This window comes from Gadus morhua, chromosome 22 (genome assembly GCF_902167405.1).
Source record: "Gadus morhua chromosome 22, gadMor3.0, whole genome shotgun sequence".
Taxonomy (NCBI): Eukaryota; Metazoa; Chordata; class Actinopteri; order Gadiformes; family Gadidae; genus Gadus; species Gadus morhua.
This window is the reverse complement of record NC_044069.1, coordinates 9916051-9940234: the sequence shown is the minus strand read 5'-3', so window position 1 is coordinate 9940234 and position 24184 is coordinate 9916051. Positions and strand designations below refer to the sequence as shown.

The 24184-nt window shown below is 48.7% G+C and overlaps 1 protein-coding gene across 4 annotated transcripts in view; it reads left to right on the top strand.

The window, feature by feature from the left end:
* phactr4a (phosphatase and actin regulator 4a) overlaps positions 1-24184 on the top strand; it is a 31127-nt gene that overhangs the window by 3999 nt on the left and 2944 nt on the right. The window contains exons 3-14 of one of the 4 annotated variants that reach the window (XM_030348113.1): positions 1806-1848; positions 10537-10707; positions 10986-11066; positions 11357-12559; positions 14345-14734; positions 16536-16667; positions 17644-18151; positions 20037-20272; positions 20819-20966; positions 22404-22459; positions 23626-23687; positions 23950-24087. In XM_030348113.1, coding sequence (XP_030203973.1) covers positions 1836-1848; positions 10537-10707; positions 10986-11066; positions 11357-12559; positions 14345-14734; positions 16536-16667; positions 17644-18151; positions 20037-20272; positions 20819-20966; positions 22404-22459; positions 23626-23687; positions 23950-24087 — 3138 coding nt within the window. In that variant the 5' untranslated portion in view covers positions 1806-1835. Of the gene's footprint in view, positions 1-1805; positions 1849-2496; positions 2753-5625; positions 5906-10536; positions 10708-10985; positions 11067-11356; positions 12560-14344; positions 14735-16535; positions 16668-17643; positions 18152-20036; positions 20273-20818; positions 20967-22403; positions 22460-23625; positions 23688-23949; positions 24088-24184 lie in introns of those variants that run through there. The other 3 variants (XM_030348112.1, XM_030348110.1, XM_030348114.1) reach the window with 3 other exon arrangements.

The window sequence follows — 24184 nt, the reverse complement described above, 5'->3', positions numbered from 1 at the left end:
TATTGGAATACAATTAAAAACACGCATACTCGCACCAGTTAAGAGTACACTTTTCTAAGAATGGTTAAAGCTCTATTATTAAAGATTTCATATCTGGAATTATTTTTGGAGAGTTGACAGCACATTATGGAGAAAGCTGATTGTCCAAATTCAGATCTGTGATGTGTTTACAAATACAGTTGCCATTCACCTTGCTCCTGCACGTCTTCTGCATGATTCTACATTCCAAAGGGCAATTTAAAACGTTTTGCGGTGCGCTCCTCCTTGCACATGCACAACACAACTCCACACAACCAATGGCAAGCCTGCCTTATCGTTTGAATTTCAACAAGCTTTTCGCCGTGTTGACATTAATCGCATGGGAACGGCTTGGCAGTGTTGCTCACAGGCGGCACTCTCTATAACCTCACCGTGCATAGCATAGCATGCTCAGTGATACTCAGCCCTGGTGGCTCCGTGCGTGCCGGAGACCAGAGACACCAGTGTTGTAAGGGAGTAGGAATGTTCTTTGCACACTCTTAAGCTCTGCAGAATGTCTAAATGAATTGAATGCACTTCCTTTCCCTCTCCTTTCTTTGTCTGGGACTGTATGTAAATTGTTATTCTCATCCGACGCAATCAGATTTATGAAATTGAACTAGAAATGGACCCAACTGCATTTTATGTGCCCAAAGGTATTCGGCTTTCTCTGATTGGATGCTCCTTCTTGTAATGAGGCCTTCTTTGCCAAAGGAATGCAAGTAAACAGCATTGAGGGGATGTGAATCTACCTCCATGTGCTCGTTTTCAAACATTAACTGCCGACCTAGTTTTACCCAGGCCAGCAAACATCCTCAACATGAATGGTGGGGTGAAAACATCCTAGTAGAATGACTGCTACTAAAGTACCGCATTATGCATACAAACGTGGACGCATAATTAAATCTCCTTAAGTGGCATTGCATCAAATTTAAAAAATAAGACTTGTAACAAACAGACTTGATTGTGTGAGTAATGCTAGGGCTTTTTGAAAATAAATTCCTAGCTTGATCAGATGGCTCTATTGTTACTCCCCATCTATTTAACACCACAAAAAGCCATTGACTTTATCCAATAGACTTTGGCCCTTTCATTTGTTTTAATATGATATGTGTCCTTTTTTAATGGTCTTTCGTGATTTGGATTCTACGAAATAAGGTTTTTATTATTGGGTTTAAAGGCTGTGGTTGAGGAACTTGCCTGTGCGTCTCCAGTCTGCCAAAGCACAACAACATTGCCTTTTACGTTTCAACACGTCTCTGTAAATGATCTTAATCGAGATGTTGTGTGAACTTTAGACTGTCTGTGGCGTTGGGCGCGGTATTGGATGTTATTTTCTTGTATGTGTATACCTGGTTGAAAGGTCTATCATAGTTTTATTTATATGCTTAACCAATGTAAAATCGTACTTTCTAATCGCGTTTCATTTTTAATATCACACTTTTAATAATTAAGCCATACTCCTAGAGTAACTCATGCATTGTAGTGTAAGACCTTGCCATCAATGTAATACGTCTGCCTTCAATATGTAAAATCATCAGAGCAGCCATGCATTTTTTTAAACGGATCATGAGCTAGCACGGACTGGTTGGACTGCATCGGGAACACAAGCCCGTCCTCCTGGCCCAGCAATGGAGCATTAAACACCATGTTGGATCTAGGACTGTTGGCCTGATGCATTGTTCAGTGGAACTACGTTCGGTCTGTCTGGAAAGAATGTAATTATACGGCCTCTTCTGAGGAACTTTAATCAGTATTTCATTAACAATTTTTCCTTTCTCATTCAGGAGCTGTGGACTACTGTGTTTGGGACACTAATGGAAAATCAAGGTAGGAATCCTTCATGTTTTATTATTACACTGCCATAATTTGGCAGAGCCAAATTTTGTTGGCACTGCCAAATTATGGCTTTTTGGGATTTGCTTGTTCATATCAATGAACAAGCAAATCCATACTCTCTAACAGTGTATGTTTACATGCTCAAAGAGCTGATATGGGAATCGGGGCATTTTTTTTGGGCCTATTTCTTTCTTTATGAAATGGGCCTCACTTCCCGATCCCTGTATGCACATCCGGAGACATGTACTTCATTGCAATAGTAAACACTGAAAAAACTGTTGCCATTCCTCTGAAGGGTGTTTTAATGCAGCAAGTTAAGGTTTAATACATCTAGCCTCACACTTGGAAAATAAGCTTGCCATTGACATCCCTAATATAATGAATCTAAACAACACCACCTGCTAAGCGTTGTCTTGCCTCATGAACAGCAGATGGACACACCTTGGCGTCACTGCCGTGATGGTTATACACTTCCTTATGGGACTCTTAATCCAGTAGGGACATACAACTAAAAATAACTCAAGTCTATTATTGCAGGGGTTTCTCTAGGTGTGTTGCATGTCCGTATCCGTTGCCCTTTATCGTGTGAACGGCTAGCGGGGAGGCGACGGGACTGTGGGAGCCGGGCTAGGGTTGGCCTTGCGGTGACGCATTGTGCTGTTGACACTGGGGCTATCTGATAGCCCCTCTCCTTCTCCGAGGACACACCTGTAGGTCACGCGGTGCTGCATTCCCACCGCCCGCCTCTCACATTTCACTACAAACCTTCACACGGGCCCTGGTTGGGTTCTATGATTCCCTTCCCGCTGTGGTGGTTTTAGTCTACGCTAGCTCTTTCTTTGCTTTGATCCACGGCGAGGGACTTCTGGAATGGCAGTACAAGCTGAAAACATGCGTGAGTAAGCCCTCCCTCTCAGTATCTGGATGTTTGTGTTGAGCCTTTTGGTGGTTTGAACTGTTTGTGTAAAATGCTAGCTTGAGCTTGACTTGGTGTTTTCAGACCTTTTTAAGAAGAGGGAATTTGACTCTTTGAGGCTTCAGCAGTTTGGTCTTTTGAGGATGCAGTCGAGGGACTATGTTTTATGAACGATTTTAGCTTGATAAATACAAATGTACAATGCCTGATCTCTGTCAGGGAGATGTGGCAGGCCTAGTTTGTAGTTCTGAGTTATAAACCAGAGTTTCACTCATGATATGGAGCATATCTTTGACACTTGGGTTTCACACCACGATGACTGCCATACTGGTGGCCTGTTGCTATTTTCGGCTTCTTGATTTCTTGTTCTTGCACGTCGGCGGACCGTGATTTGAGGAAAAGGCAGGGTTCTGTTTTTTCAGTGAGTCATGAAGCGGTGGCGCTCAACACAGTTTGGCTGTCATGCTGGTCTCTGTGAAACTGACACAATCAGGGAAAGACCCCTGCATTGATTGTTTTGTTAATGTTGCCCATTTAGTGTTGGAAAAGAGAATTGAATTACACGGTTAACTCAATAAGGACAAAGGGAAGTACATTTAATTAATTATAATTCCCATTTCTGTTTGAGTTTTTTTAATTTGTTTATCTTTGTTGTGATTGGTTGACTCTTTCTACTTTGGTGGTCTCAGAGGTGCTTTTTTTTTCTTTGCCCTTAATTTCTATAAATGATCGCTTTTCATTTTTCACTTCAGCCTTTTCTTAGTCTTAGCCCTGATTGTGCTCTAGAGGGTGCAATGGAGCTGAAGTGCCTAGTTCTACCTGAGTTAATTACACTGCTTCTCATATATTCACTATATCACTGTCCACGTCATCTTTGAGGGCTATTGTGCTGTCATTCAGTCAGTCCATCGTAGTTGGACTGACTGACACACAGGCACTCCTCCTGGGAGTGCCTGTGTGTTAAAAGTTTTACACTCTTAACTACTAATAGTTAGGCTCCACATCTTTTGGCCAATATCGATATTCCTAAATTACTATAGGCGTTATGATGTAATTGACGTCCCCCTCATCCATCTGCAGTCATCAAAAGTATTTTGTGTGTGTGTATTTTACAACTCCCCATGGGGAATGTGTCTGAGCCTGAGTTGTACATAAGCATATTGTACCAAGAGATTTACCTACACTAATTTAAATTGTGTGTCCGTAACGTATTATATTTGCCCAAATATAAATGCGTTGCTTTAAAGATCCAATGCAAACATTTTCGAAAAACAGACATTCACAATGTATGACTCCATCAAGGTTCCTGACATTTTAGTAGACTTAACACCAGGCTGCTACCCAAGCAAACCAAAAGGAAAGGCCCTTAAATCGATATGTGCCATGTAGAATCTGTTTTCTGCCCTTGAAGGTAGATCGCTAGAACATGTTCATTATGGTTTTGTATGCGATTTCTCTTTGCCTTAGGGCTAGATAGATCCACCTGCCAACTGAATTCAATAGTATTGCCTAAACCTTTTGTGTGTTTTCATCCGATTTAGCAACACATCATAGGCATCTAAATTACATTATAGATAAAGCTGTTTATAATTTAGTACCTGTGCTGACCACATTCATGACCGTACTATCATTGGCAATCTTACTCCTTTTTTTTTTGTGTGTGTGTAGTCTACAAATCCATATGCTTGTCCCTTTTTTAAAACACAACACAACATAAATAATGTTATGATACTGTAGTGTGTGTGTGCGCTCAACTGAACGGTTCAAGCAGGCCTCCTATTCAGCAAGCCAGTCTGCTAGCAAATCCTCACGGCAATCCTTCCCCCTACTACCACACTATCTCCCTTTGCGAAAGAGGCTTGACTCCCACTCACTTTCACCCCTAGTTTAAGCTGCAGAACAGAGATGGAAATGTGCGGATGCCTGGCTGACCTGTCTCTGTGAGAAATAGAGCTTCAGGTCTGGCAAATCATTCAGCAACATGTTATTTAACTACTTGATTGAAGATCGATTTTAAGGAAACACGTTTTGCTTTTTGGGAAAGCATTTACTTTTTACTAGGATTGGCAACCTCAATGGCTTGAGTGATAGTGTGGTTCTACTGAAATAATAGTTTTTTCTTTACAGAAGAGGCATGTTTGAACATCCGTCGGATAAACTGCTATATATCAGTGTTGATCTTAACAAATTATCTTATTTTATTTTTTTTTATCTGTTTGGTGATCAACAATCAACTGCTGAGTTTTAGTATGTTCTAACGTTTTCAAAACCGGTCTGAAGCAACAGTTTATTGCCAAACAGCGGGATCCCATGCTACTGTCACTTGTTGACTCATCAAGTGCTGTGCTCACGGAGCTTCTCCCAGGAGTGTCACTCGACACCACGCCGATGTCACTTCCTGCTCTTTGGCACCAGGCTCCACCTTCTATCGCTGGCTCACCTTCCCCTCCTCAAATTACCTCACCCGTTTAAAGGCCGTCCCACCTTCTCGCTGAAGCCTGCGCGACAGCTTTGTGGAATAGTGCATTGCGCGCGGGTGTGTGTGTGTGTGTGTGTGGGGGTGGGGGCAGGCGCAGTGGTAAGGGTTTGCCTTACCCATCCGCTGGCTGTTGACTGGCCCAGCCAACCCTCAGAGCCTCCCTGTGGTGAACTTTGCCCTTGATGAATATCTGGCGCTCTCAGGAATGACAGGCATGCGCGAGTGTCTTAACGGCGTTCCTCCTACATGAAGTCAGGCCTCCGACATGGGAGGGACCAAACAACCCAGGGGCTGAGTGAACATACGTGTGTGTTCAGCGAGATAGAGAGAGAGAGAGGGAGGGAGACGGTGAACAAGAGGGGGGGGGGGGAGAGAGAGGAAAACACAAGGGCTCAAGGGAAGGGGCGGGCGAGACTACTGAGACGGGAGAGGGCATAAACGACGGCAGCCAGCAGGCAAGACGGTCTTAGGTTACAGGAGTGCTGGGGCTGTTCACGGCTCCAGTTTTCCCCCTCTAGCGTCCCTCCTGTAGCCCTCCCGGCGGCAGGCCTCTGGAGAGCTAGAGGCAGGGGCAGGCTGGGACAGGAGTGGGAGCATGGGACAAAGTGGCAGCTCTACGACAGCAGGCCAGTCACCAGCACGGTACACTAATGGTGAGTCTGGGGCTGGAGGCAGAGGACAGGTGGCTGTGTGGACCACCAGGGTTTTACCTTTTGGATACATGCGGTGCTTACTACTGGAGGACTACCCCAGTGTTTCGCTTTTACGCTTTGAGTTTGGCCTGAAAGCTGGTCCACCGCCGTTTGGTCGATGTGTATGTCTATAATGGCTGTGTTTTGAAATGGTTGAAAGAAGTAGGTACATTCAGGGGCAGAAGAATGTTCGTTGATGGAATGCTGTGATTGTGTAATATACTCGAGCCCCGCGTATCACTTCCTGTCTTGGCCCGGTCTAATGGATGGTTGCTGGGTGTTTTTTTTTTTTTTTTTTTTTTTCTTTCTTTCACGAAGAGCCAGAGCTGGGGGTGCAAGGCACCAACTGTCAACAGGTCTCGCTGAACATGGATTTATCTTTTGGCCTCGTCCGACTCCACTTACCCCGGCGTCGACTCGTATGGCGTCTGTCTGTAGTGCGGTGTCCTGTGGAAAACAGTACACCCATAGCCCGGGCGCTGTCAGCTGCTTAACGTCTCGGGGGTCTGAGGTGTTTGCAATGCTTCGTTGTTTGTTTAAAACATCTCGACAGATGGCCGAGGGGTGTTTATGTAGCAAACACACTCTTGTGTTCCTTTGCATGCCCTTTTTAAACGGGATGACTCTTGGCGAGTACGACCTGTTCGAAAGTAGTGTTTAATTTGGATGCGACGTGTTGGTGCTCACGTGCAAAGGATATCCGCCCTCGGTTTGTCCTCCGTGTAATCAAATAGCGCACCCTTTTTTGTTGTTTCATCATGACGAGGGTTCATGTGGATGGTATTAGTGTACCAAACACCTAAGGGTGCTGTGTTGTAAATCATTAGCAGTCTTGGCTCGTTGTAAAGGCAGAGCAAGAGGAGAGCCTTTAAAGAATCCACTCATCGGTTAATGTGCAGTCCGAGGTTTAAGTTCAAATTTGTGTTCTTGCGAAGGGTCAATGTGTCACAACAGCAGCACACTCTTTTGTTGTGCTGTGTGTCGGGGTCTATTGTCTGCACTGTTTAATCCTTCTCATTCTTATCCTGCGTTTTGGTTTGCAAAGCTATTACCAGCCATGTTTGTGCTCTGTAAGAGACACTCCGTACCACACCATAGTGTAACACTGTTGCAAACCAAACACAACAATGTGTGCTTCTCCCTGGGACCCACTTCACACCCTTTGGGTCTCATGCTAAATGTCAGAGACGGGTGTGAGCTCTTCCCTTTTTGTGTTATCAAGCATACCATTTTCAGTGAGTCTTAGCAATGGTACGGTGCAGTAGCCTGGAAGCACCGACTACGAAGCAACATCTTGTGTGTCAGGGTTGATGTTATCGCTATGTTGTTGGCTTGAGGGGAGTACTAGTCCTGGGCTGGCCTGCAGCTACACTTGTAAAGCTCTTTCCTCCTCACATGTAGGCTAATTGTAGGACATGGTAGCAGATCCTATCTGCCAGCTCCATGGGCAAGGAGGGTGTGAGGGACGGAGCGAGGCAGAGGTGGTTATTATGGACATGCATATCTGTCTAATTAACTTGCTATAATGGCTTATTTTCTGTTGATTATACCTTTTATGAGCGTGAGTTCACCTTGCATGAAAATGGCATCACCATGCCTGCTGGCTTCCATTATATCTTTAAACTGTGTGTCCGTCTGACAGAATTAGGTCCACTGCAGTAGGTCCACTGTGTGCATTACGGTTTAATGTGCCATGTCAAAATGTACTCCTTTCATTTTTAAAGGTTGCCATGTGTAAGTTCCTTCCCAAAAGCAATAAAGGTTAGGGTTCTTAATGGCTCAGAACCATTTATAGTTAACTCATGCTGTCATGTGTTGGCTATCATTCTAGCGTGGGTGTGCATGCGCTTATGTCAAGCCCAGCAGACAGAACTATTTGTAACACTGCCAAAAGTGTACATTAGCTGTACCACAAGTGGGTTCCAGTAAGAAAGCTTTGTAGGGACCATCAACACTTTGGCAGGGCCAACACTGCCGTTGTTATTTTCATTGGGGAGTCTCTATTGACCACTTTATGTATGTATTTTTGGATTACGGTCCAGTTCTGTCCATACTACATGCTCGGCTCATGTTTCAGGGATCGCTCGAGACGCAACCGAACTAGCTGTACTAAAATGTGCAGATAGGCATTGACTTTCACATTATCTAAACTTAAAAAAGCTCAAATCAGTCTGTGTTTGCCAGAGGTTGCCATGATGGCGTGCTTTGTTTTGAATGACATGGATCAATGGTATAGTAAAAGACTCCTTAGAAAAGTTGCGAGATGTTCAGCTGTGCGGTTTCAAGCTGTCTTTTTCAGTGTGCAGGACATGTGCATTATCTACCGTTATTTTACAAAATGATATAACTGCTTGTAAAATAACAGTATATAATGGCCACGGCCTCCGCACTGAAAAAGTAATGCATGTAATGCAAGGACTTAGCCTTTTTTGTTAGTGTAAGGTTGTCATTTTAATGAACGTAAAAATGTGTTTCCGCTATCTTTCGCTTTTTCAGTTTTTTGTATAGAGAACCCACAGATGAATACCGGTTTATAAATAATGCTATATCAGTTTTATACTTGTATTTTGACATTGTACCAGAACTTGTATTGAGAGGATTTATGTTACGTGTCATCGGTATTGGAAGAGAATGTGAGAGATGATGGTTTGCTTGTTTTATGTGCGTAAAGATATCTATATAAAATAGTTGACGCTTGGAATTTCGATCTGGGTTTTGAGTTTGATCTTAGGCAGTTTTCGAATTGGTAAAACAAGTGGTAATTTTGGTAATTTAAATAATTTCTATCTTCAAGTAGGCCTTGCTAAGTTTGATTTAATTTATTTTAAAGTTGTTGATCTTTGTGATTTTTTTTATTTGTGAATGATAAATAACTGTTGTAGAGTAGACGATAACAGCGTTTCACACCATACAATAAGCTGTTGACGCTAATGTCGACAACAACTTTTCTAATTTCCGCTATATTCAAGTGTGTCCAGTAATGCAGAAACAGAATTACAGCAGTTGTATTCTATTGATTTAGCTTTTTCCTGTTTGGTTCCTTGGCTTGGAACTACCCAGGCATTGTTTGTGTGGCTAGAAATTTTGCATAGTTAATCTTAATTGTTCTGCATAGCAGTGGTGGACCGGGTGGACCCTTGTATGTAATCACTCTCAGACTTGGGTCCCATTCCCTCATGTATAATTACATTGGTTTATAGCATTGCTATTAGTCATCATCATTCTAGAGCCTTTGCGTGGGTGGCTTTTGTGTGTCACTGGGTTTTTACAAGTATTCCATCATTTTTTCATATCATCATATATTCAGAATTGTGGCTCTGTAAATATAGCAAGAATTGTATTGGCTCAAGATTAATTTAAATACAATCATGCATGATGTCCTCAAGCCTGTTGAATAGAAACCCATGGCGAGTGAAACAATTGCTATTTCTGTCCTTCCTATCCAAAATAAGAACATTGAGGCAAAAAAACAGAACCCTGTCAACTATAATGCTTTCTACTAATGAACAAACCTGTGATAACCTTCTTTCTTACCATTTGTCGCAAGTCTCTTCCCGCAGGCATTCAACTCACAGGTTATGTAACGTGCCACTGATCCAACTTTGCACTCGGCACTTATTTACATTGTATAAACAGGCTGGTTCACTGGGCCAGTTTTCTTGTCAATGGAGTTTGACATGCAAAGTTCAATGAAGCAGGGTGACGTCACTGGTGACTAGCAACTCATTGCCTTAGAATTGCAAAGCACACTCAGGTGTGGGTTTCGTCCCAAGTAGGAGCAGCGTGCTGTGAGTCACGGTTTCTGCCCGGGTAGGCGCCTTTCCTAACTGTTTTGTTTACATTGTTATGTCTACGTTACATAAGTCATCATGGATTATTGCAACTTTTTTCGTCACAGTTTGATTAAACTGGTTAACGATGTGTCAACACGCGCAGTACGAGCCAATGTTCCCTACTACCGGACTGGGTTCAAAATCAACCCTCACTCCCTTTTGTGAACGGGAGTAGCTCGCAGTAAACAAAACACACCAACCCCTTTCCATTTGCCTCTCGGTGCAGCCCTCTTCCACTGGGGCTGTTTGGTCTCCTGGGGCTTGACAGCTGAAAGAAGCGCGCCGGGTAATAAGAGTGGAATGTGGACCAGCCTTCCCCCTGGCTCGCGGGCCCTGTGCCGCGGCACGACGGGAGAAATGTAGCACCTGCGCTAGATTAAGGCCCGGGCCCGCCCCCCCCTCATGGAGGAGGCTGTCAGCCCTTGAGATAGGCTGCATTGCTGGGCTCCTGGCCATGGAGGTGCCAAAGACAAATGGTGCACTGTTGGAAGTCTTGCAAGGGGCACTCGCATGGTGATTTCTTCCCATTACGAGCACTGCCATTTTCAATCACATTCGTCCAGGCGGCCCACTCATCAGGGCCGGTGAGGGACTTGTATTAGAGGTTTTGATTGAAGGGAACCTTGGCTTTACTATAATCAGGAGGGCTCTGCATCGCTGGTGTAAAAGTGGTTTACATGTGCTTTATAACTTGGATTGATTTGTTAATGCTTTATTTGTATTGAACGTCTCTCTTTTGTCTGTGTTCTGCTCCTCCAGATGAGGAAGTAGACCTGCAGAGGAGCTCGACCGGGAGCGAGGGGGGCAACTCTGGAGATGGAACACCTCCATCCAAGCGCAAGGGCAAGTTCTCCAGCCTGGGCAAGATCTTCAAGCCCTGGAAGTGGAGGAAGAAGAAGCCCAGCGAAAAGTTTTCCGAGACCTCCATCGGTAGGTTCACCTCCGATCTGAGCAATTCAAATAATGTTTAATTATGACGGTTGTCCGTTAGGGGCGTCTGGGAACCTTGTGTAGGGTGCTAGTAACAGCAATACCCTTTTATTTGTAGGGCAGTGAAACCGACGCCTGCATCCAATCAATAAGAAACATTATTATGTGGTCGACAAACAGGGACTTGGACGGCAATAGGGGGACAAAACAAAACTGTCTTCAGATAGATATCGTTCCAAAATAAATTTGATGTCAAATGTTTTTCTCCTTCATTTCAGCTTTGGAAAGACAGATATCGGTGAGGAAATCCCGGCAGGAGCTGATTGAGAGAGGGGTGTTGAAGGAAATTCCTGAGAATCGTGAGTACATCCCCCACATCGGTAGCTCTATCATCTGCATTTACCCTGGCCATGTAAACAGGTTGTTTGTAGGCACATGTCATCCATGATAAGAGGAGACAATGTTGAATACCTTTCCCAAAGCTGCGATGGTTTTTGCTTATTCGCTGTCATCGAGGTTATAACTTCAAGGTGCGGCGCCTAGTAAAAGGGAATATACGGGCCATTTTATACCCTCCTCTAAAATGTAATTGCGTCCCAGCTGCCCCACTGTGTCGCCCATGTATCACAACGACCTCCTCGCCCCACAGAGAGCAACCGGCACAAGTCTGGCCCCGTGAAGAACGGCCACCCGGCGGCCATGGACGTGGAGCGGGAGTCGGAGGCCGGCGTGCGGGTGCTCCGCGGGGAGTCTGATTCGCGCGCCACGCCCATGTGGCTGCCTCAGGGGGAGGAGCGGCGGAGCCGTGTGCCGTCGGACGCCTCGCGCGTCCACCGGGCGCCCCTGGACGTGGACTCTCTGGCCCGCCAGGCCGTGGAGGCCGACCGCCGCAGCCGCCTGCCGTCGGACCTGGACAGGCGGGGCGGCTCGTTACCCAGGGGGGCCGTCCCGGAGGAGGTCCGGCCCCGATGGGACGAGAGGAAGGACGGACGGGAGGACAAGAGGGAGCTCAGAGAGGACAAGAGAGAGCCCCGGGAAGACCGGGACAGGAATGAGGACAAGAGAGAGAGGGAGGAGCGGGACAGGAGGGAGGACCGGGACGAGCCGGAGCGCAGGGAACGCCGCGACGACCGGGATCGTGAGCGGGACCCCAGGGAGAGGCGTGAGCGGAGAGACGACCGGGACAGGAGGGACGAGAGGACTGACCGCGAGGAGAGGGACAAGAGGGAAGAGAGGCCGGAGCGGGAGGAGCGGGACAGGAGGGAGGAAAAGCCGGAGCGCGAGGAAAGGGAAAGGCGGGAGGAGAGGCCGGAGCGCGAGGAGAGGGAAAGGCGGGAGGAGAGGCCGGAGCGCGAGGAGAGGGACAGAAGGGAGCGTGGCGACCGGGACAGGAGGGAGCCGCGGGGGGAGAAGGACCGGCGGGACGACCGGGCAGAGCAGGAAAGGGAGCAGCGCGTTAAGGAGCGGATCGAGCGGGAGCGCCGGGAGGAGCGCGAGAGGGAAGAGCGGGAGCACGAGAGGGAGGAGCGGGAGAAGGAGGACCGAGAGCGGCGGGGCTGGAGGGGGGACCGGGGGGACGACCGCGACCGGAAGGACCCCAGGCAGGAGGAGCGACCCGACAAGAGACGAGGCGAGGAGGCCGAGCGCGAGCGCAGGGACAAACCGGAGCCCCAGCGGAACCCCGTGGACAGCCTGCGGGCGGCGGGCCGGCCCGTCTCCGAGGTGGACGTCAGGGCGGTCCTGCAGAAGGCGAACTCGGAGGAGAACCGCAGGGTGCGGCCGGCCTCGGAGGCGGACCAGAGGAGCACCCTGCCCAGATACAGCCCAGCGGAGGAGTTCAGAGGTCGCACAGGTGAGCCCGCCTTGTCTTATCCAGGGTGTCTGCGCATCCTTAAAAAGCCTTATATTCATTTTTCTAAATGTAAGGCCTTAACAAGGCCTAAATTCGTTACAATGTCATATGCTGATCTTAAATACTGTAACTCGAGGGCTTAAATTTGTCGGGGCAGGACTATTTATTTTTTTATTTTTCTCATGGGACTTTTCAGGAAGCACATGTAGAGAAGCTTCTTTCTTGCTAGCTGCATATATAAACGATTATCTGCGTGCTTGCTAGCTAATCTGCGACAATGGGTAGGTGCAAATTCAAGGACAGTTGAATGGAAGATGTCTGTTTCCAAAATTGGCTCACGTCTGTTGCCAACCCCCACCATCTCGTGTTTTTGGTCTTAAATTTCATTCAAGGTGGTATTAGGAGGTATTAAAAAGTCAAAAATTTGGCTTGCTGAAACCTGCAGATACCCTGTTTACTCACTGGTTCAGAAACACGACTCATACTAGGTACTTTGAAGCCACCTCTTTTACTGTTAAAAGTGAGATCCCTTTACCAATCTGACCACTTTTTGGTCATGGGTTTTGTTTACTTTTAGCACTGTTTGATGAAAGAGCAGTTCAAGAAGAAATTGTCCCAAACAATCCAATCTAAATTAAACCTGTTTTACGAGGTGATTAAGACCTACCGCTCCGCTATGTGTGAGGTGCTGAAAGCTCTGGGTTAGTTCCCTCATAGTTGCACTATTTATGCAACGCTAGGCAGCTACAGAGCAATTAATTGCTGCACTCCAGCTGTTCAAAGGCATTATGTCAGCCATAAAGATAACCTCGTTCAGAGCTGCTGCACACTGTTTGTTGAGTGCGATGCTGGTATCAGGAAGCACAATACGGGCATGGTACGGTTCAAAGTGGATAAGTACAGTTTTAGGGATAATCCTCCAATGGGGTTTGGGAGGATTTTTATATGAACCGGTTGTCGGATGTTGTTTGCAACAGGCTAGACGTCGTACTTCGCCTTCAAAATGACTAATCTATGATTCTCATGAATAATGACATAGAATTCTTGTTTTACTGTGAGCCATGGTTGAGTTTAGAAGGCGTGCAGTATAATGTGGTGTTATCCAATTAAAACCAGAGATGTGCATGCCGATGACAGGGTGAGGTGACACGGAATCCCCTGCCGTGCACTCGTTCATAATATTGAATCTGCATATCCTATTGTGGCCTTAAAAACGTGTAACTCAAGAGTCGGGAGTTTTCAGCAATAAATGCAATACCCCAGTATCCATAAAACAATGCTGTCCTGGTAATACTTAAAATGTTTTATGGAACGCGGACTACAATGACATTGTCTATGGTGGTAAATAACAGCGTTTCATCTCTGGAGGCAGGCCCGAATGCGAACCGAGGGACACAATTAGTCAGCCTAGGTGATTTTGCTTCTTCTTCCTCTACTTTAACGGTTTGGTAGTCATCCTCACCTCGGCTGTCTGTGGCCGTGCAGGTAAGACGGAGCACCTGGCACCTGGCTCTAGTCCCGTGTTAATGATTAATCGCCGCCGGGCCCTGTTTGGTCGTCCCTCTGGGTCAGAGGTCCTTTACAAGCTCCTTAGAATTGTTCAAGATTGAGTAACTGGTAATCCTGGCTTCCAGTGTTTCTCTGCTGTATATTAAGCGCTCTGTGCCCCTTGGGGAACGGTGGAGACCTTGTTTGTTGAGGCAATGTCGTCGTCCCCCCCCCCCCCACCCATGCTAATTTCTGTGTCCGTGTGTGTCCCGTTGTGTGTGCGTGTCTTTGCCTCAGAGTCAGCTGGCGTCCGCTTCGCCCCCGTTCCGGCGTCCAACCCCGTGAGCGAGCCTGAGGCGGCGCGGGACCCCCTGAGGGAGGCCGCCGCCAAACAGGCCCTGCTGCCCCCCAAGAAGCAGAGCCCCCCCCTCCCCACGGCCCGGACGGCCGCTCCCCCCGCCGTCTCTTTCTCCGCCTCTTCGTCCTCCTCCTCTTCCTCCTCGTCCTCCTCCTCGTCGGCCATGGCGGTGGCCAAGCCCCCGAGGACGGTGTCCCTCATCAGCGACGACCCCCCCCGCCTGGTCCCCGCCACCCCCGACTCGCCGCCGCCCGTCCCCCCGCACGCCAAGCAGCCCCCCGTGCCCCCGCCCAAGCCCGGCAACCGCAACAGCAACCCGGCGCTGCACGGTGAGTTCCCGCTGTCGCCCGGCGGCCATTCCTGTTCCCTCTCCCTCTCCTGTCGCCAGACCGGTCCTGATTCGGATTAAGACAGTGGTTGATAGTGTTGTTATTAAAGCCGTGCGAGCCGTTGGGGTGAAAGCCAGTGGTTTTTTTTTTTTTTTGGGCTAAATTGTATTTCCTGGCTTGTACTGTCAATCTTCTGTAGTAGTCTGTTTCCCCCCTAGTGGTACACATTTAGAGTGGACCTCTGGGATCCCTGAGCATAAAAGGCTGTGAATACAAATTCACTACCTGCTGCCTCGTATGCATGTGCTGCACATGAAGGTTAAACATTCTAGTTAATGAATTGTATGGAAATGAATACTGATGGAGCGGAGGCTGTGCCACTGGAGAGTCCACCGTTCACGCATAACACAGCCTTGGGTGTTTAGGTTTATAGTCCTGCCTCGGGCCAAACCCCCCCCCCCCCCCCCCCCCAACTCCCTTCCTTACTCCCTGTCCCATGACTATTTAAACTTTAGCATCCATGCAAAGAGGGCTGCCTTTTTGAATCCTAAACGGTAATACGCTGAGGTGGATGTGCCTAATTAATCATTTTGCCGTGTGTGTAGCACACGCCGTCAGGAAATAATAATGATGCAAGTTGTTTCCAATGTTTCAAATGGCTTAGGGTGCTGCCATTGGATTCAATAACGACCAGGTGCTGTAACCATCCAGGGAGACGCTGACTCGACCACATGTGATTAATGGAACCCATTCACAATCTCATTTCAGCAACGCTCATCCAATGAAATCAGTGATATTCTCCACGAGATCACAAACCTCGGCCCTGTCATTTGATTTGTCATTCGAGCCTTATTAGAAATAACCTTTTTGTGTATTGTAAAGGTTGCAAATTATTTCCCAGGTTTTTTCATCGTGGAGTTAGGCACATGATATAGGGTCCCATTATTGGCGATTACTTCACCGTTTCTTATTGGCTGCACATAACGGTACCACTCCCCTCACAGACGGTACGTCTCTCCCGGTCGCCCATCTCTCCCATCTCTCCTCACACAATCTCTTCCGCTATATATAGCACTTCGTCTGCAGATTCATTGTGTGCAACTAATCGCTCTCTCGAGGACAGCGGAGAGAGACGGAGCGAACGAGGGAGGGAGGGAGGGAGTCAAGAGAGTGCAGGCAGGAACCAGCTTGCTCTCAGCGCAACGTAGGCACTCCCAAGGCAGAGCGTCGGTTCCTGATTGTCTTACAGGTGGAGCCCCGTGTCCCTTGCCCCAGCTTGCCCTCACCGTAGTAGCGCCCTTGTTTACAGCCAACGCCTCTGCTACCAACCGCCTTCACACTCAACAGCTGTTCCAACACTAGCATTCCAAAAGCACCGGTTGGTCATAGCTCTCGTGCACAAACCCGCACCGTGATTACGTCACTCGCTCTGTGTGGTGTGTGTGTGTGTTACCCAGGCCGTCAATTGAGGCCGTAGCTCGCTGTTGCCAAGTCTCCTCCCTTCCTGTCAGCGCTCAGGGTTGTTGTTTTCATTCTGTTTCACTCGCCGTGTCTACACCGGTCCCGCAGGTGTTCACCGACAGGTGCACAGTGTTCTGCAGACAGAGAGGCGGCATGTCACACAGACTGGAAGCCCCCTCCGATCACCCATTATTGCCTTGGTCCTGAATATCTCCGACAGGCCCCTCCAAGGCTAACCTCGATTCTCGACGGTGCACCAAAGGAGTAATATAACGTGGTTCATGGTTGTCTCCTCTCCCATCCCCCATTCTCGCCCCCGCCGTCGTCTTTGCGCCGGCAGCCTCCAGACTGAAGGGCTGCGCCACGGTGCGACCGCACTGTTACAGGACGGGCTGGCAGCGCCGGGGCGAGCCGGGCCTCTACCTCTCCCTGCCCGTCTACCTGAGCCACAGGGCGGGGCTGAGCCGCTCAGGTACCCAGAGTACGGCGGCGGCGGGGGGCGTCGTGGCCCACCTTAACCCTGCCCGCCACCACCGCCGCGGGTTAATCCCCACAAACGCATGTTAGAGAGAACCATCACTCACCCCCCATCCCACTTCACCGGTCACCACCACCACCGTCGTAGGATGTCGTTGTCATGACGCTGGCCTCTAATTGGGCCGGTTCACTGGAAGACCACTAACCCACTTGTGTATAAGAAAAGTAGCATGAATTAACATCACGCCAAGGTGTGTGTGTGTGTGTGTGTGTGTGTGTGTGTGTGTGTGTGTGTGTGTGTGTGTGTGGTCGGACCATTCAGGTAACTCCTCGGCCTGCAGTCTTAATTCCCCAGTTGCATGGCTCTGGCTGAGGCGCCAACTCCCACGTCGCTCCATTAATTCAGATTCAACGGCAGTGTGTCGTTGAATCACTTGTGTCATCCGTCTCCACTCAACCAAGTCATTTTTTATTTTTTTTTGCACTTAATTTCATTCCATCGCGAAAACCCAAACCCACAGTGACGGCACCGGATCGGTGACGCCAACGACCATTGATGGGGACCGTCCCTCGGGGTTTGGGTGTTCGGTGTTTGTGTGTGTCGAGGATTCATCCGTGTTGTCATGTCATGAGCTGTACAGCCAACGCTTCCGAATGAAGGCATTACTGGTGTGTGCGTGTGTGTGTTTTGTGTCTTTGCCAATCCTGGGCTGCGCATGGACTTTTTCTTGCCGAGGCGTAGACGCTGGATACACAGGCGTGTTGCACATGACACTAATGATGGGTCGGTTCCTTTGATGTACCAGGGCGTGGGGGGGGTGGACTGTTGTCCACCCCCCCCACGCCCTGGTACATCAAAGGAACCGACCCATCATTAGTGTCATGTGCGACAACTGTTTGTCCTGCTACCACGATGGCCGTAATGGTTTGTGGATGCTGACTTCGTGTGTGTGTGTGTGTGTCCCCATAAGAGCCTTCTCAGTCCGGCGGCGCCGTCATCGTGGTGCCGGCGCCCTCCAAGCGCTCGCCGCCGACCCCGCCCAAGAGGATGACCCCCGTCACCAAGCGGCACTCCACGCAAGAGGCCCCGCCCCAGGAGCCCCCGCCCCCGGAGGCCGCCACGCCGCCGGAGATCCGCCCCGCCGAGACCCCCCCGGAGGCGTTCGCCCCGCCGCCGGCCCACCAGCCCCCCTCCCCGCCCCGGCACCGCGTCCTCCCCGTCGCCGAGCCGACGCCGACGCTGGCGCCGCCGCCGGCTGACCCGCCCAGCCCCGTCACGCTGCCCCCAACCAATCCGCCGTCGGCCATCCCCCTGCACATCCGCATCCAGCGGGCGCTGGTCAGCCCCTCGCCCGTCAAGGCCAACCCGGACGGCTCCCAGAGGGCCCACTCTCAGCTGTTTGAGTCCCCGCCCGAGGTCCTGCAGGAGGGCGGATCGGTGCGCTACTCCCTGCCCATCACCATCGAACCCCTGCGGCTGTAAGAAGCACCTCATTCAGCTCTCGCTTTTACCCACAGAGCCCTACGTTGAGTACATTGGTCAGAAGGAGGAGAAACTATATATATATATGTATATGTGTGTGTGTGTGTGTGTGTGTGTGTGTGTGTGTGTGTGTGTGTGTGTGTGTATGTGTGTATATATATGTGTGTGTGTATGTATGTGTGTATGTGTGTATATGTATATATATATGTGTGTATATATATATATATGTATATATATATGTGTATATGTGTATATATATGTGTATATATATGTGTATATATATGTGTATATGTATATGTATATATATGTATATGTATATATATATATGTATATGTATATGTATGTATATGTGTATATATATATATGTATATGTATATATATGTGTGTATATATATATATATATATGTATATATATATATATGTGTATGTATGTATATATGTATGTATATATGTATATATGTATATATGTATATATATATATATATATATATGTGTGTATATATGTATATATATATATATATATATATATGTGTATATGTATATATATATATATATATATATATATGTGTATATGTATATATATGTGTATATATGTATATGTATATATATGTATATATATATGTATATGTGTATAAATGTATATGTATATATATGTATATATATATGTATATATATATATGTATATGTGTATATATATATATATATGTATATGTATATATATATATATATATATATATATATATATATATATATATATATATATATATATATATTGCTGTCGGTACGGTAAAGGTATTCATAGTAATAAATGCAAAGCACTTGCAATTGCTTGGTTAACCCGTTCCCCATACACAACAAGATAGCTAGGATATGATGCTACACCATGCTAAGTACTATTTTTAAGTGCCGCCCAGGACGTATAACATACAGTAAATGCGTACATTAAGACCCCCCCCCCCCACCTCTGTTGACGCCGAGCAAACACGCCCGCTCAGACCGCTATCAGATATCGTGATAACGGAGATCAGGCTTTTGCAGCGTGAGGAAGCAGAGCGTCAGATGTGGATGTGGGTTTGGTTTCGTTCTCTGTGGAGTGTGTTGGGCTTCTCTCTCACGGCATGCTCTCTTAACGATGTCACTAACCGTATCTCCATTTATTGTTTTTAGATCGTTAATTAGCCCTGAATGGCCCCAATGTGATTATCGATGTAACGAGTTGGGTTAATATGTTTGGAGGTCATTAACACTTTGAGAATGGGTGAAGTTGTTCCCCAGATGGATTGGCTTGCGTTGGATCGTGTTCTATTGTGGACAAACTTTCTAGTTGAAATATGGTGTTAATGGAGTTCAATATCTGCCTTAGAAAAGTTTCAGAGTGCATGTTTCAATTAAATAGTGAAGTGTTTTGTTTGTGCCGAGCTCCAAATACAAAACCCTCATTAAAATACCGGTTGTGTAATTCATATCTGCCCTGCATCAGGAGAAAAGTATACTCTTCTCACACCTCTCTCTCTCTCGCTCCTTCTCCCTCTCTACCTTCCTCTCTCTAAACCTTCCTCTCTCTAAACCTTCCTCTTTCTAAACCTTCCTCTCTCTAAACCTTCCTCTCTCTAAACCTTCCTCTCTCTAAACCTTCCTCTCTCTAAACCTTCCTCTCTCTAAACCTTCCTCTCTCTAAACCTTCCTCTCTCCTTCTTCTTCCTCTTTCTCTCTCTACCTTTCTTTCTCTCTACCTTCCCCTCTTCCTTCTCCCTCTCTCTCCCTCTCTCTACCTCCTTCTCTCTCTACCTCTCTCTCTCTCTCTCTCCCCTTCTCTCTCTCCCTCTCTCCTTCTCTCTCTCCCTCCCTCTACCCTTCTCTCTCCCTCTCTCTCTCCCCCAGGCAAGAGGACGATGACTTCGACATGGAGGAGGAGCTGGCCAAGCTGCACCCTCCCCCGCGGTTCCCCCGCCAGCCGGAGCTGGAGCCACGCAGCCGGCGGGGGCTGGTGGTCAGCGCCATCCCCGAGGGGGGCGGGCCGGGCGACAGCGAGGAGGACGAGGAGGAGACGGACTCGGACGGGCCAATCAACTACAGGGACGACAGCGAGGAAGAGAGCGACGAAGAGGGGCAGCAGAGTGAGTGGGGGGGGGGGGGGTCAGAGTGGGCAGTAGAGCAGGGGGGTGGCGATACAAAACGCAGCCTCCCTCCCTGCATTCCTCCGTCATTGAGAGGGGGGCATTTGATTGACAGGCGAGACGGAATCGCCAGACCAATCAGGGGTGGGATGCCATGATTGGTCCGAAATGAGTCAGGCTTGAGTTTAAAGTGGCTCATGCAGAGCTGTCGGACATTCTCATTCGCGCATTCCACTCACTGACTGATTGCTCTTGGCATTTCTCACAAATTGCACTCAAATTACTTCTGTTGAATCTTAACTAAAGCAGGCTTTTATGTCCTTTATAAACGTCAAATAATAACTCATGATTAATATAGAGTTGGCTACTGGAAAGTACATTCAAGTGTCTGGAACTGGCTGTGACCGGTTCCAGGGTGACCACAGGCAGTCAGCAGTTTGGGAGTCCTGGTTCTGTCCCCTGTACCTGCTCGTACTATGCACTACATGGACCCAGGGTGTGTAAACGGTAGGCTGAGAGCCAGTGCTGAACAAGGCTGTGCTGCAGGTCGGCTGGCGAACCGCGTGAAGAGGAAGGACACGCTGGCTCTGAGGCAGGAGCACGAGGCCCAGCAGGACGGCCCCGACGACACGGCCTGGCAGAACCGGGAGCAGTGGCTGGCCCTCCGGTCCAAGATCAGCAGCGCGCTCACACGGTACCACACACCACCACCACCAACACCACACACCACCACCAACACCACTGCCATCAACACCACCACCACACACCACCATCAACACCACCACCATCAACACCACTACCATCAACACCACCGCCATCAACACCACCACCATCAACATCAACACCACCACCACCACCATCAACACCACCACCATCAACACCACTACCATCAACACCACTACCATCAACACCACCACCACCACACACCACCACCACCACCACCACCATCAACACCACCACCATCAACACCACTACCATCAACACCACTACCATCAACACCACCGCCATCAACACCACCACCACCACCATCAACACCACCACCATCAACACCACCACCATCAACACCACTACCATCAACACCACCACCACCACACACCACCACCACCACACACCACCACCACCATCACCACCACCATCACCACACACCACCACCACCATCACCACCACCATCAACACCACCGCCATCACCACCACCACCATCACCACCACCATCACCACCACCATCAACACCACCGCCATCACCACCACCACCACCACCACCACCACACACCACCACCATCATCACCACCACCATCAACACCACCACCATCAACACCACCACCATCACCACCACCATCAACACCACCGCCATCACCACCACCATCAACACCACCGCCATCAACACCACCACCATCAACACCACCACCATCAACACCACCGCCATCAACACCACCGCCATCAACATCAACACCACCACCATCATCAACACCACCATCAACACCACCACCATCAACACCACCGCCATCAACACCACCGCCATCAACACCACCGCCATCAACACCACCGCCATCAACACCACCGCCATCAACACCACTACCATCAACACCACCACCACCACACACCACCACCACCACACACCACCACCACCATCACCACCGCCATCAACACCACCGCCATCAACACCACCACCATCAACACCACCACCATCAACACCACCACCATCAACACCACACACCACCACCATCAACACCACCACCATCAACACCACCACCATCAACACCACCACCATCAACACCACACACCACCACCATCATCAACACCATCAACACCACCATCAACACCACCACACACCACCACCACACACCACCACCACCATCACCACCACCATCAACACCACCACACACCACCACCATCACCACCACCATCAACACCACCACCATCAACACCACCACCATCAACACCACACACCAACACCAACACCACACACCACCACCATCAACACCACACCGTCCACCACCACCATCAACACCACACACCACCACCATCAACACCACACTGACCACCACCAGAACCCACCACCATCCCCACACCAACCCCATTATGAGTACGGTCTGCAGAGGAGCTATAATGTGCTGCCCTTTTGTCAACACAGGCGCCTGAGTCAGAGACCTTCGGCCGAGGAGCTGGAGCAGAGGAACATCCTCCCAGGTGAGATCATCCTCTCCTTTCCTGCCTCTCTTTGTCTTACCTCGCTTCTCTTCTGCCTCGCTCTCCTCCCTTCCATCCCTCCCTCCTTCCTTCCTTTGCTCCTCCCATCCTCTTTCCTCCCCCCCCCCCCCCCCCCCCCCCCCCTTCTTCCTTTACTCCCTTCCTCTTTCCATTCCTCCCTCTCCCCTCTCTCCCTCCCTCCCCCTCTCCTCTCCTTTTCTTTTATTCATATCATCTTTTATTTATTTTGTGTGTTTTCTCTTTTACGCCTTTTCTCATTCCTGGCACGGCAAGGTCGAATACTGGGGCTGGTCATCTTCCCCTTCTGCTGACGGCCATGCAGAAAGCGCGTCTTTTTATCTGGCTGATCTTGCCTTGGCCCGTGGATATGTCTATTTCATTTCCCCTCCCCTGTGCCGCAGGGCCACACTAATGGATACAAAAGCGCTCCTGAGACCCACTGCGGTGCCTTGGTCTGTTGGTTATTTAGCTTTGTGTGAGGCGTCGCTGGGTAAATGTCACTCTTGAGAAGGGCCCCTATGGCAATAGCCCGGTCTTAATGTTTTCATATCCAATGGCAAAGAGAGTGTTGAAAGAAATACAAGTCTCCGCTTTAGAAACTGTAAACTTTTCGACGCAAAAAAACTGCACTCCCCTTCCTTGTCCTCGTAGACACGAGGACTTTCTGTTTGAGCGTGAAACAAAAAGCGTTTTGCATTCGTAGCGCGTTCACTCACAATCCAACCTTTTCAATAATCAGACAATTCTGTCGAAGGACGTTTGGCCTTGATTGGGTTGTTATCTGCTGTCAATTAGAAACAGCTTTGAATGACTTTGAATTTATTTTAGAATCCAAAACACCAACGCCGAAGAAGTACGTTTACCAAACACAGCCCTTCTCGTGCGTTGTCCCTGAAAACCTGGGCAGGGTGTACGTGTGTGTGTGTGGAACAATGGAGGGCCTTCTTCCAGACACGCTGGTGATTTAAGGCAGGCTCATGTCACATCTCTATGTTCCTGAAAGTCAAAGTCACGGGAGCTCTCTAAGCCTGTATCCCTTTCCTGCTCCGGCCCTTCCTCTGTCCTTCTCCCTGAGTTGAGTCCTTTCTCTCCCATGTCTCCCATGCGTCTTTGATTTACGATCCCTGCTCCTTATTGTCTCTCAGCCAAGAACGAATCGGATCGTCGGATGGAAAGGTCCGAGATCAAACGGCGGCTCACCAGAAAGGTCAGCATGGCACGCACACACTCGCACACTTACACAAAGAGAGACCGATACACACACACGCAAAATCTTCTTCAGGACCTGCATGGTTGAATAAATGTCAAATAAAACACGCACTCGTCCTGGCTATGGTTAATAACATTTCCTTGGCTTGCCTGGGGAAAGAAGGTTAAACAAAATAGGAAAAGCATAAACAAACGGACACACACACACGGGCTTGCTCCCTGCAGAGCTTGTAACAAGCCTCCCTGTGCCCCCACCCCAGCTGTCCCAGCGGCCCACGGTGGCGGAGCTGCAGGCCAGGAAGATCCTGCGCTTCCATGAGTATGTGGAGTGCACTCACGCCCACGACTACGACCGCCGCGCTGACAAGCCCTGGACCAAGCTCACCCCCGCCGACAAGGTAGTAAAATGGAGCGCACCCACAAGTATCTAGAGACGCACGCACGCACGTATCAAAGCACACGCACACACACACACGTACGTATCAAAGCACGCGC